Source organism: Heloderma suspectum, chromosome 4 (assembly GCF_057233095.1).
Source record: "Heloderma suspectum isolate Gila_16-S chromosome 4, 16-S_ref, whole genome shotgun sequence".
NCBI lineage: Eukaryota > Metazoa > Chordata > Lepidosauria > Squamata > Helodermatidae > Heloderma > Heloderma suspectum.
The window spans coordinates 173,481,135-173,495,416 of record NC_139461.1 but is presented as its reverse complement, the minus strand read 5'-3'; the positions used below and the strand labels follow the sequence as shown (position 1 = coordinate 173,495,416).

At 45.4% G+C, this 14,282-nt stretch overlaps 1 protein-coding gene across 2 annotated transcripts in view; it reads left to right on the top strand.

Moving 5' to 3' along the window:
- RGS8 (regulator of G protein signaling 8) overlaps positions 1 to 12,823 on the top strand; it is a 62,954-nt gene extending 50,131 nt beyond the window's left edge. For both annotated transcript variants that reach the window (XM_084848190.1, XM_084848191.1), the window contains 2 exons: positions 11,852 to 12,018; positions 12,641 to 12,823. In XM_084848190.1, coding sequence (XP_084704316.1) covers positions 11,852 to 12,018; positions 12,641 to 12,823 — 350 coding nt within the window. The remainder of the gene's footprint in view (positions 1 to 11,851; positions 12,019 to 12,640) is intronic.
- The last annotated feature ends 1,459 nt before the right edge of the window (positions 12,824 to 14,282 follow it).

The window sequence follows — 14,282 nt, the reverse complement described above, 5'->3', positions numbered from 1 at the left end:
TCCAAACCTGGACACTAAAGGTAAATCATGCATTAAACAATCCACAGATAGCCTAACTGCTACTGATTTTGCTTTTGCTGAGTGTTTTCAAACTATAGTTCCGGTATTTAGGAAGACTTTGGCTGCCAGTTGGTCCCATAGCTGATCAATACACTTCAAACAAAGCATACACCAAAAATTATTTTAGGTGGATTCAATTTGGTTTTGTACTAATAAAAATTAGTATAGGGAAAATATTTTGATCCAGCTTTCATTTTCATTAGGAATAATTTTGCATATATTTTAATCAAAATATAACTTCCACAAAATAACATGGAAATATTTTTGTTGGTGAACAGAGCTTTGCAGAGAGCCTCAGTTGTTGGGCAGTATATAAATGTAATAATAAACAAATAAACATTCTTAGATCTTAATAGCTTAACAGGAAATAGAATTTTCTAAACATTTCTTGTTCTTAGAATCCTAGTCCTATTAGTTTAAAAAAAGAGGAGATGTCATTCTAAGTACAAAGTTCCCCATTCAATACTGAATAGGCTATTCAGCTGAAAAAGACAAAGTCCTGGGCTGGATCTACACTTAACACCTTTTTTCCCTTCCAATGAGGTTTCACTGCCCACCTTTGACACTACGCAGTACCCCCCTCGAATTGGAACTGGAATTTCCCACTTCCGTGCTCCCGCTTTCAATACCCTAATATCCCAGTATTTCCCCTTAATGTGCTCTGATTTTCTGCCTTCACTACTGTATCCGGTCGTAGTCCCCTCCCCCGCCTGTCCATATATGGCGGTATTTGTATTTCCCTCCTGTCCAATCACAGCTCTTGATGGCCCCATGTCTTCTTCCGGCTACCAATCACATAGCTTCCTCAGCAGCCCCCATTTCCTCAGCAACAAGCAAAGGGCTGGATGTGCGTGTGCTTGTCTGATCTCGGAAGCTAAGCAGGGTCAGCCCTGGCCAGTAGTTGGATGGGCGACCACCTGGGAATCAGGCTTCCTGCACTGAGCAGGGAGTTGTTCTATCCCTTCAAATGAGAGTGGCTTAGTGGTTAAGACGCTGAACTGCAGACTGGAAGGTCAGCAGGTCAGCAGTTCGAGACCCGAGTGCTGCGTGACGGAGTGAGCTCCCGTCTTCAGTCCCAGCTCCTGCCAACCTAGCAGTTTGAAAGCAAGAAATTGCAAGTAGATAAATAGGTACCGCCTCGGCGGGAAAGGTCACAGCGTTCCGTGCACCTTGGTGTTCAGTCATGCCGGCCACATGACCACGGAAGTGTCTTCGGACAGTGCTGGCTCTTCGGCTTAGAAACGGGGATGAGCACCGCACCCTAGAGTCGGACACGACTGGTTGGGGACACCTTTACCTTTTATCCCCCGCTCCAGATTTTTTTAAAAAAAATTAAGGCGTTATCCTTGCAGAATCGGGGCTTCTCCACAATGTTTTTTTTCCTAATTCAGGCATGATCTTCAAAGATTCTAAGTTGTGAAACTTCACAACTTCGAAGCTTCGAAGATCATGCCTCAATTAGAAAAAAAAAATCATGGAGAAGCCCTGATACTGCAAGGATAACGCCTTAATTTAAAAACAACAACATCCGGAGCGGGGAATAGGAGGTGGTAAAACTCATTTGAAGGGATAGAACAACCCCCTGCTCAGTGCAGGAAGCCTGATTCCCAGGCGGTCGCCCATCCAACTACTGACCAGAGCTAACCCTGCTTAGCATCCAAGATCAGACAAGCGCGTGCAGGAAAACAGCACAGCGTTGGAGTGTGAACCGAGCTCGTGCATTCGATGAAGCACTGCAATGGGGAAAATGGGTGAGTGTGAATAATCACGTTTTAATGCGAGAGCGTTTAACCCAATGGGACACCGAATTCATTGCGATGGCGGGCGCAATGTAGATCGGCCCCTGGAGCCAATCTTCACTGGTGATTTACTGCAGAGGGTGAGCACTTTGAGGTCGTTTGGGATGCATGATGTCATCGCCAATCCATAGCAAATCTGCCACTTCCCTCTGGAAAAGGCTAGGGATGTACGAAAGTCACTTACCTTTTTGAAGGGTGACATTCGTGGGTGGGGGAGGCGCTCCATCCCTCCCCCTGAAATTCTGGCTGGGGGGGAGGCGCTCTGTCCCTCCCCCCCCGAAATTCTGGCCAGCCGGCTCCACTCCGCAGGGATTCTGCGGAGCTGCCAGCCCGCTCCGCCAGCGGCCGGACACCCGGCCGCTGGCTAGCAGGGACGCAAATGGCTGCGGCCATAGCCGCCACCGTTTGCGTCCCTGCAGTCAGCCGTGATAGGCTATGTAAATGTTTACGTAGCCTATCATGGCTGATGTAAAAGAAAAAAAAATGCGCGTACACAAATGGCGGCGCCCATGGGTGCCGCCATTTGCGTTCCTTATTTTGGCACGTCTTATGCTATTTGCGTTCCCCTTATTTTCGCCATCTTAGTCTACGTAAATGTTTACATAGGCTAAGATGTGCCAAAATAAGGAATGCAAATGGCGTTGCCCATGGGCGCCGCCATTTGCGTACACGCGTTTTTTTTTTCCTTTTAAATCAGCCATGATAGGCTACGTAAACATTTACGTAGCCTATCACGGTGTTTTTAAAAAATCTAGCCATGATAGGCTACATAAATCTTTACGCAGCCTATCACGTTTTTTTGTTTTTTGTTTTTTTTAACTGGAAATGGCGGCGGCAGCCGGTCGGAAGACCGGCCGCCACCGAACTGCTGCAGCCGCCGCCGCCAGGAAGATCCGCCCAAGGTAAGTCCCGTCCCGGGGGGGTGGTGGGGGGTGGCAGACCGTTCCGCCACTGATTTCGGGGGGCCGAATGCGCTGGCATTCGGCCTCCCCGAGATTCGTGGCGAAATTCTCTGACATCCCTAGAAAAGGCGCAGTTTCTGAAAGTCCTTTTCCTATGTCTTTTTCCTAAAATACAGCTCCCACGTAGTTTTGTCGTGGTGTGCCATGTCCCCCCAGATTAAAACCGGTGCGTGCCTCTGTGACCTGGCAATGACATGGTCAAGGGTGTGGGACGCCCATTCACTCTTGTTTCCCTAATCAAAATAGCTTTTCCCATTGAGAAAATCCCCAGGAATGCTGCAGTGACCCCTCACAATACTGCAGTAGTGGGGACATTCATTCACCGTAGGTAACCTGCATTTACTTTTTAGCATATCCTCCTTTCTGTGCATGTTTACTTGGAAGTAAGAAATAAATCTCACTCCCCTGCAATGAATCTTTAACATATTCCAGTGCTGGATGACAGTCTCTATAACCCTGCACCCCGCCCTTCTGTGCATGTTTATTTGGAAGTAAGAAATCTCGCTTCCCTGAAGTGAATCTTTAACATATCCCAGTGCCTATAGAGCCATGGTATATCCCCATATCACTAAAGCATTAAAAGAGTTAAAGCACTAAAGGCGATAGACTGTGGCTTCATATGCATTGGGATATGTTAAAGATTCACAGCAGGATTTATTTCTTACTTCCGGGTAAACATGTATGGGGGGGGGCTTTACAGAGATACTCATCCAGCACTGGGATATGTTAAAGATTCACTGCTTTACCACTTAGGGGTTTAACGCTTTAGCGATATGGGAGTCTTGTTTCTGTGGAGAAAGGCTGGCAAGCACAGTTGTTGGTGGGATGTTGGCAAACTTCCAGACAAAAGGCTTTGCATCTTTTCTCTGGATGCCTGATATCCCTTACAATATATTTCCTGCCCCTGAGTAGGGGAAAGAGGGGGGTGGGGACCAAGCCTCTCCTATGCAGTTGACTCCACCCATCCCACCCCAAAGTAAGGCAGGTTAGAGTGCAGTGTGACCTGTGAAAGCCATTGGTTTGGGAGGGGTAGAGTCTGCTTTTTTCAGCTTTGTGTGCCACTGACGAACCAAAGCTGATTTCAGGAAAAAGCAGAGAAAAGCTAAAAGTGATTCTCAATGTGTTTCCATGAAGATTCCCCCCTGGTGAGCTTCTAATAAGAAGCTCCTGCATTCTAATGCACTCCTGCATTTTTTTGTGTAGAGTAGAAATCACCTCATAGCTAATATTATTTACTGTTCCATAACTTGGGGCTCACAGTCTTAATTATCTCATTGTTATTAAACATTCCTTAAAAATTAGAACTTACACATACACCTTTCAGGCTAGATATAATCAATTTTGAATTATACCCTTGAAAAATTAACTCCTTACTCAAAAATTGCCAATTAAACCTAAATCGATAAATTTTTCTAGCCATTTGTATATCAAGCTTTTTGATGTGTATACCTGACACAATAGTTTTTGCTCATTAATTGATACGTGAAAATTTTAAGTACACTTTTGACCTGGAATAATATGGTCTTACACCTGTTCATTACTTAAATAATTCTTTGGCCTAAGTGATAGGGCTTTAAATCAGCATTTTCTCTTTGGGTACCATCCAGATCAACTTGATCATTATTTTTTATGCCAGTTACCCAGCATTCATTGTGAAGCAGCTTGTGAACCTTTATCACCCCTTTAATACAATTACTTTTTACTTATTCACATTTCAAATTCTTAATTATTCATCATTAACATTTGGCATTTGCATTTCATAATAAGACATCCTATATTGTTTTAAGAGAGGTAAGTTACCATTGTCTCAGTAGTCTTTCCAGCAAGGCCAATAAAGCAAAATCAGCTATTTCCTAAAAATCCAGTACATAACTACTAATTGTAGGTTAACTGTGGGTTGTTTAACCCATGATTAACCTATAGTGTTTGGGTTCAGACATCACGTAGTAACCCCTAATCAGCCTGATTGGGGGTTGAATATTCAAAATTGCCATGGAATGTGCATAACACACAGTGCAGAAAATTATGGGTTAATTAACCCACGATTTGCTGCTGTTATATGCGAACTGGGTCAATGAATAGGTCATTCATCACTAATTCTCCATTTCTATTCAAGAGGAAGAAATGAAATGGGTTATACTTGCATTTAAATCTATCGGGGACACACCTTCCCTCCTTTTTTATTCAATTATCAGGTGCTGCCTCCCCCCCCCCATTATATTTGCAGGCAATAAATATTTAATTAAAGGCAAAGGAACCCTTAAAAGCTTCAATAATGCTTTGGCTGTCCACAGTAGACAGGCTGGTGCTGCAATAACATTTTTTTGCCTCAAATATAGGCACAAATTAGATCTTGGGCAGGGGGGACATGGGAGGACTACACAGAAAACAATGGGATACGATGAACTGACAACATCACCTGGATGCTTAGTCAAACCTGAGTGATCAAAGGATGGCAATTCCAGAGATGGCTAGGGTGCACCAAAACGAGAAAGAGTTCTCTCTACTTGGCACACAGCTGAACAGCATGACTCCTAACAGCATTGCACTAGAAATAATAATAAAGCTATATTGTCCATAGTGACTGACTTGTAAAGTGGTGTTCATCTTGATGTTGCAGTCATCAGGATGAACATATCTCTGAATTTACTCTCCCTTGCTGTAAATTGTGTTATCTTCCCTGTGTTCATACCTCTGAGGACTAAGCCTGAGGAGTGGGGGAGAAGTGGGGGAGGGGGGAAACGGGGGAGAGACTGAGAGAAATACGTGACCATGAAATGACAGAGAGGACTTGCTCTCCCTGCATACTTCATGCCCAGGAGAGATGAACTGCCCAGACAGATGAAGATCCTTTTTGACAGGATGCTGGAGAAGAGACACAAAACAACAGCATCTCACACCGCATCCCTCACAGGCTTGGACGCATGGCTCATCATTTGTCCAACATCTAGCAGAACAGTCTGTCCTTAAATCCTCAGCCTGATTGCAACTGTCAGGCATGAAAAAACATGCTTGCAATTGCTTGGGCTCGCTTAGGGAAGATTTTGCCCTCCTTCCTTCCTGCTCTGTGGTGTGTGTGTGTCTGTCTGTGTGCCTGCCTGCCTGCCTGCCTATCTGTCTGTCTCCTACAACCTTCTGGAAATTCCACTTTCTCTCCCCCACCCCATTCATTCATTACTGAAAACACATCCCATCTTCCCGCAAAAAAATGCTGGAAATTCCCATTATGCCTATAGTTCTTGGAAAGCCAGAACTGTGTCAGTTTTGTGTGGCTGCCAAGATTCAAACACGTGATCTAAACAACGCTGGTGTCATTGGAAAGTCAAATACCTGTTCCAGTTTTTTAAGCACTGGCTGGATGGCATGCCAAATCTGATTTTGAGCTCTCAGCTCTTGAAAGTGGATTGACTGAAAGCCAAAGTAGCCATGTTGTGTTTTTTAAAATTCAGGTGTCGCCTCTTTCACATAAAACAGGGGAAGGGGGTGTCTGATCAAAAGGGGGGCGTAAAGGGGAAGCTGAACTTGCTGACACCTCCGTGGAATGCCCTTCCCAGACAGGCTTGCCTGGCACCTATATTATGATCTTTTCAGCTCCAGGTGAAGACCTTTTTCTTTTCCGAGGCATTTTAAGAACTATTTTAGTACTTTTAGGACCTCTGCATAGATTTATTTTTTGCTGATGGTCTTCCCTTGGTTGTTATGTGCTGCACTGTCTTTACCCCCTGCTGCGGATTTTCCTTTGTGTTTTTTTAATTTATTGTAATTTTATATTATGTTTTTTAATGTATTTGTGGACCGCTCAGAAAACTTCATTCCTGGACAGTCTAAAAGTATAATAAATAAATAAATAAATAAATAAAGCCATTCCCTGGGCTTTTTTACATGAGGCATTTATTGTGTGCTTGTCATTCCCTACTCACAGATGTTATGAGTTTTTTAGATGACATCGTGACCCTTCAGTTTCACCACTCTATTTAAAGAGCAGTTTCTGTGAGTTTTTTTAGAGCGGGGAAAATGTGTGAAAGAAGCCACTTTTTTCACTTGTGTATTTGCATTATTTTGCTATACCAGAGTGCCCCCTAGAGGCTATGTAGCAGAAAAGCAGGAAGGGAAACGTCCTTTGTGTAGTGCTCAGATTTCAGTTCTTCGACGAAACCAAAAGTAGATACACTAGATTAACAGCTGATTAACAGCCTCATGTATTTATTTGTTTATTACATTTCTATACCACCCAATAGCTGAAGCTCTCTAGAAAAGCTCCCTGTGGTTCTGCCCACTCCCATGTATTTGATAAGTGTTCCTAATTGTGTGATGCAGATGAGGCAGATGGAGTTTATGAGGAGGGAGATAAATATGGAAGAACAGGCAACTGAAAAAAAAAGAAAGGGCATGAGAAAAGTTAAATAGATTGACAGAGGACAGATGTACATGTTACAAGAGATTAAAGCTGAGGAGAATATCTCCTCCATGTTTTCTGGGGCCATTTGTCCCCTATGAAAGAAGTGGGGCAATATTTGGCAACTTTAAGGGAGGTGGGCAAATTACAAGAGTTTTCATCTTACCTTAAAAAGGAGGTGGGCAAGTTTTCTTTCCTTTTTTAACAACAAAAAACTTTGTGTGCTTCAAGGGGAGGGTTGGCTGCTCCAGCCACATTCCTGGGCCAGAAAACCCCTGGGAACGATGCTACAGCCTGACCAACAGTTTCATTCCTGCACTCATATTCTGTCGCAGGAACACTGCCAGAGCAGCCAAGCTGCTGCTTGAAATGGCGGTAAAAGCTTCCTTTGTTGTTAAAAACAAAAACCCTGTCCTGTCCACCTTGTATGCGAGATAAGACAAACATTTTTGAGATTGGCCTGCCACCTGAACATTAATCCTATCTGGGGTGGCGGGGAGGGAGCATTTTCTCTCTCTCACACACACGCACGCACGTGCCAGATTTACCAAAATTGCAAATATTTGGGCCCAGCACTACAGAAGTCATATAGCCACCCCCAGTAACAGCAGCCACATACTGTATCTCATCACCCCCTCTCTTGATAATATCTAGTAATACAAAACAAGTGATGTGCCATGCATCATCACAAAATGAGTCTCTCTCTCACACATGTGGACATATACAGACACATATTTCAATGGTTACTGCTTGCAGAATTGGGGAACTCAGCATGGTGACATGTTCGGGATTGTTAGATGTGACTGTGGTGGTGGTGTGAGGCTGCTGTTTGCAGCCGTGGCTGGCCGTTTCCTGCAGTGTCTTGTTTCCGCTTGTGTGAAGGGAAATACAAAATATGCATGTTAAACGGGGCAAAGCCTGGGAGTTAGAGGGTTGGGGGAAGAGAGGAGCAGGAAGCATAGCGGAGAAGGAATCTAATAAAACATCATCAGCTCCCAAGCATCAGTCCCTTTTCCCCAGTTCTCTTGATACAACCCCTGAGTAAACAGAGAGCAGGAGACCAGCCTGAGGTCTGTGTAGAGTCTCCTTCCTCCAGCCGCTGATCCTGCCCCTTGACTTCTCTAGGCTGCTTTCAGGGGCAAAGAGGTCTTTCTCAGCATATCCTTCATGTGAAAACACTCTCATTTCATCAGAGTCATTGCTCAGCGGCTCACGTCCTCTGGCAAACCTTCTGTTTCAGGAAAACCCAGTGAGGATGTTAGAAAGCAGAGGGTGAGAAAGAAGGGGAAAGTCAGCAAACGCATGATGAAAAGCTGCGCACAATTATTGTGAAATTAAACAAAAATTTCCAAGAGGGAAGACAGTAAAAAACCATGGGATTAGAAAAATGGAAGGCCTGTGAACTTACCTTGCAAGGCAGTGTCTTCAATGGCTAGGTTCCTGGTTCCTTACTGAAGTCAGGGTTAGGTCCCCTTACACCAGCATTCCCCAACCTGGTGCCTTCCAGATGTGTTGGACTGCAACTCCCATCAATGGCCATGCTGGCTGGGAATGATGGGAGTTGCAGTCCAACACATCCGGAGGGCACCAGGTTGGGGAAGGCTGCCCTATACTTTTCTAGTTTCCAGGTTGCCAAAGTTTGGTATTTTGGAAATGCTCATGAGTGACTTGCCTGTCTCTCTCAAAATGCAAAGCATGATTTTGGTTTGCAATGGATTGGGCCTGGACATAATGTTCGAGAGAGGACTCTGATCACGGGTCAGAAAAAAAACACAGCACTCACTACTGGATTTAAACAATACTCACATATGTAGAATATTAAAAACAAGTGAACCTATAACATCTATTGCAGTCCACTCACAGAATTTCAAAACAAATCAGAAATCCTAAGAGTTGAGAGGAAAGAAGGTGGGGAAGGAACGGAGAGACAGGGGGAGGGAAAGTTCTCATGTTATCCTCTTATGTCAAAATACAAACAGGTATAGATGCTACTCTGACACTATCATGGAATTCTCACAGTTCCTGAGCATAACGCACCCTCTGCTCTACTGAACTACAGGCTCCCGGGTGAGGGAGTGAGGAAGTGTTGGCACACTCCAACCTGCAGTGGCTCAAGAACATATTTCCCATTTGCTCCATACCCACCGCAGCCTTCCTTGCTCTAGCCATGCTGTAAATGCTCCACAGCAGTCATAAGGACAGATTTGGAAATGGACGAAACGAGGCCCATGAAAGATTCTTCCAATAATATATGAATGGCCTGTACTTCATCAACTACCACCCTTCCCTGCTAAAGGCGTTGAGTGCAAAGGGATTGCTGTTAACATAAATAACTTGTTCCATAGGTTTCAATGGGAACTAGGGCTAGTTCTTTACTGAGATGGTAAGCCTGTGTCTCAACTGTATCAGTTCAGATGACAGGTGGGAGAATCAGATGACTGACTGCCTCTTCTTACAAGCCCCCCCCCCCACTATTCCCTGCATGTAGAAAGCTAGTGTGCCAGGAAGAAAGGCTGAACTAGAACCCTTATGTCTGACATGCTGGTTTTCTTTGTGGAAAGATTGTTTTTGTATGGTGAAGCATTCAGTTATGTGAGACCCTACCTGCAGTCAGCAGTTGTACAACCCAAATACAGTTGTGCCACCTCTGCGAAAACTTGGTTGAGACACAGTTAACTTTAATTGGATCAGAGCCATTTACTTTAGTGAGCATTGTATTTGGAGAATGTGTCATTCTTCATAGACTACTAAGCAGCACATGCCATTCTTAAAGGCTGATCTTTCTCCCTATTTATACTGTATATAACCCAAGATACTCTGGCACCTTGTTCAAAATATCATAGTTACTAAGCACTGAGAGATAAGGACACTTTCACTATCTACCTAAAGCCAGCAGCAAGTGCGTTCTCTTCTTCTCTGCCTGTGTTAAAATGGTAATGATAAGAATGAGAATGATCTGATACACAAGTGGAAATTACAAACATGTTCTGAGTAGACAATGTGATACAAAGGGCACTCAGGCACAAGCTCCCATTCAAGCTCAAGCTGATTCAGTGGTCTTGGGAAGATCACTGTTAGAGGGGGAGAGAGATGACCCTCTGTCATGTGCTTATTATGAATGGGGCCATTTTGACCAAGGGAGAACTGTTTAAAACATCCAATTTGTGTTGTTTTCTATACGAAGAAGCAAAGCCTACTGGTTCTTTCTAGAAACAACTTTATTGATGAACAAGTAAAGAGTTCCATTACTGTCCTGCGTGGAGCTCTCTCCCTCTCTGGAGCTGACCACGCCTTGTCTTCAGACTAGTCTAAAAACCAGTTCCTTGTTAGCATTACTAGATACAGAACAAGTCTTAAAGAGATGGTGTACTATTCCCACAAGATTTTTCCCAGTCCTCTTAACTGCCACATTCCAACTCATACCCCAGAGGGATCCTCACGTTTGCCTGGCTCACCACATCCCACAAAACGCTGTGCTGAGATGTTGAGGTGGTCAAGGGCACTGTGCCACTTTAGACTGCAGGTGGGAAATGCAATTTTCTCCATATAAAAAGCTCACTGGAATGAGCACATCTGGGGGAAAGGCTCTAGATAGAACACTCCTTTGCCTCCTGTGCTGGTTTTCTATTTACAAGGAGTTTGTAATGAAGCTTTCAAAAATGTGGTCATCTGCAGCCTGAAAAGAAGGGCTTGTCTGGGCAGCTGCCACCACTCACTTCCTCTTTGGTTTGAAGACTGGAAGCTGCTGTGCTTCAAGCAAAAGAGAAAGCGATCCACCAGTGGTGTGTTCCATGGCCCAACAGGGAGCCAGTCTTGCCATGGAGCACCTGGCCAGTGGTGGGGACTCTGGGGGTGCGGCAGAGTGCTGCCCTGGTCCTGGAGCTCCTGGCCTGGCCCTGAAGTAGTGGCAGCTGGAGTGGTGGTGGCTGGCGGGAAAGGTGAACCCATTCCAGTGTGGCAATCGAGAGGTGGCAGTGTGTGTGTGGGGTGTGTGTGTGTGGGGGTGTCATGCTCGTTTCATGGCCCCATCCCATCTGAGACAAAAGGCTCAGTGGACCTCATGATAGGACTGGCCCTGAGTCAAAGGAAGAGGGTTGGTTTGCATAACACGACAGCCCACTGTGGCTTAATTTAGCTGCGGGGGCTGTTGTGTCATGCTGGATGCGGCGCCTGCAGGCGTCCAACTTACCATGGCTTGTTGGGAGTGGGTAGCGACTCAACAACAGCCCATGGCTTATTTGAGGGTTGCTGCCCACTCCAGCAAGCCATGCTCGGGTTCACGCAACAGGGCAACCCGCACTGGCAAGGGTAATTAGGCAAATTCTTCCAGCATGCAACCTGCGTGCATGGCGGGCGAAATAAACCACTGGCGTATCTTCCCTACCATGGTCATGTGAACCTGGTCATTGAGAGAGACAGAGAAGAGCAAACAAAGTCTTCCATCATCATTATCATTATTATTTAAAACATGCTGTATATAATGCAGCATTGAGAAAACACATACACCATTTTGGGAAAGCACTGCAAAGACAGGTGTGCCCCCCACCCCAGTTTCTAGCAGTGAAGCAACGGGAAGTGCCCCAAAGAAAATGGCACCTACTTGTGGCCCTCAAGATACTGCTTTCTTTTTTCAGATGGAGTGGCTGCATTTCGTGCCTTCCTGAAGACAGAGTTCAGTGAGGAAAACCTGGAATTCTGGCTGGCCTGTGAGGAGTTTAAAAAGACACGGTCAAGTGCCAAGCTGGCTTCCAAGGCTCAGAGGATTTTTGAAGAATATATCGATGTGCAAGCACCCCGAGAGGTTAGGCTGGCTGGGAAAAATGGGAAGTGTAGTCCAACGCATCTGAAAAGGCACAGGCCACTCACTTTAGTTATAGAAGTCTGGGTTTTGGTGTGGAGGCTCTCCCCCTCCGTCAATATTATTTTTTAGAATAAAAACCTTGGAAAATGTTAGGACAGTCTTCTTTCTCTCCCTTTGTAGCCTCTAGCCTTGCTCTTTCTCTCTCCTCTACCCCTTTGCCTTGTTATTTCCCCCTCCCAGTGTCCAGCTTTGCTATTTGTCTCCCCAACCACTTCTTTAGCTCACTTTTGACAACGAGGCCTCCACGACAGCCATTATGTGACTAGCCACATTCTCTGTGGGAGCCATTTTGTGGTGGTGCCCACCCTACCCCAGGTCCCAATCCTTGGTCACACTCAGGCAGACATTTTCTTTTAAAAAAGCACAAGTTGGCAATGCCAGCTAAAATTCTGCATGGCCACAAACATGATATTGAGCCAAATGTACATATTTTCAACTCCAAAGTATTGAATGGACAGTGTGACAGAAATACTGCGTTTATGGAAAATTGTGTGTGTGTTTGGGGGGGGGGGGGGATAAGAATTTCTCCTTTATAAACCACCTTCATTTTCCCCCCCCACAGGTGAACATAGACTTCCAAACACGGGAAGTGACAAGAAGGAACATACAAGAGCCCTCGCCTTCATGCTTTGACCAGGCCCAGGGGAAAGTTCACAGCCTCATGGAAAAAGACTCTTACCCCAGGTTCCTGAGGTCCAAAATTTACACAGATCTACTGTCTCAAACCCAGAGGAGGCTCAGCTAGAGCAAGGAGGGGGGTTCCTCTGTAGACACCATGAGCTTCCTGTGCCAGCCAAATCCATTCCCATATGTGAACTTAAATTCATTGGTGTTACAATGGCAGTAGAATGAGAGGGGGGAGGGAAGAAACATGGAGACACTGAGCTGTGTGCATGTGTGAAACAGCTCACAGCACAAGTCCAGTGCTGTCTCTGAAGCCTCGTTCATGCATGTGCATGCCTATGTTTTTTTACTGAAGCACATGCACGCAAGTAGCAGTAAAAACTTTTGCAGTTGATCCTCTTCTCAGAAGCATATCATCTGGCCTACATTTTATGCTGAAGTCACCGATCACAAAGCCAGACTTCCTACCATTTTACTACCCCAGGCTAGTCTGTCAGTCATCATCTGTTCTGATAAAGGCAGCCAACCATTCCAGATCAAATACCTGGGGAGGGCCTGGCGTTGTCCGGGAGCTTCGGTGGTCGTTGTCCAGGTGTTCAAGGCAGCATGTCGAAAGGACAGCCCAAATTAGTGTAATTCAACATTGGCCGGAATCAAAGATGAGGAGGAGCAGGAGGGTACAGGATACTGGCAAGCAGGTGGCAGGTGCAGAAAGACAGGCAAGGCCAAAACGTGATGTTGCTCCAGGTCTGGCCTGGAAGCATTTATAGCCAAGCTGGAGAGAACAAACAGGCTGTCTTGGGGTGGAGCAAATCAGTCCCTTGAGGGGACAGTACATCTACAACCACATTTCCCTTCACTTTACAGCCTTGAGTAGCGATGAGAAAGCTCTGGATTCAAGTCCAGACCCAGCCTGACAGGAGGTCCCACAGCACCTTGAACAGTCACCAAGGTACTGATGTAGTAAGGTAGGGATAACACTGATGGGCTGAGGCACATGAGAGAGTTAAAGCTGTGGTTTAACCTATGGGACTTGGAATAGCTCCTAGGTTAAAACAGAATGACACAACCAGCTCCGCTTTCCATGGAATTGGATTCATGCGATCCTGAAGCAGCCTCTACCCTTAAAAGTGTTCTCACCCCACCTACACACATGCACGCGCGCGCACACACACACTCACACTCTTTATTGTGAAGATTAGGTGTTGCTGGTTTTTTTTTTTTTTTAAATGTCATGTAGAAATGGTAACTGGAGGCAGGAAAAAATGGCACTCCCTCTGGAATCTGCTGCCTGAAGTGACTTAGAATCATAGAATAGTAGGGTTGGAAGGGGCCTATAAGACCACTGGGTCCAACTCCCCTTCTCAATGCAGGAATCCAAGTCAGACAGAGCATCCCTGACAGGTGGCTGTCCAATTTCATCTTGAATGCCTCCAGTGTGGGAGAGCCCACTACTTTATGTTGCTTCCCAGTAATGCTGGCCATGGCAAGGAATTCTGAATACACTGTTCATATTGCAGCATAAAGAAGCAAAGGCCAAACCACACAAAGTCTCTCCAAGCACGGGTTGGACTCATAGA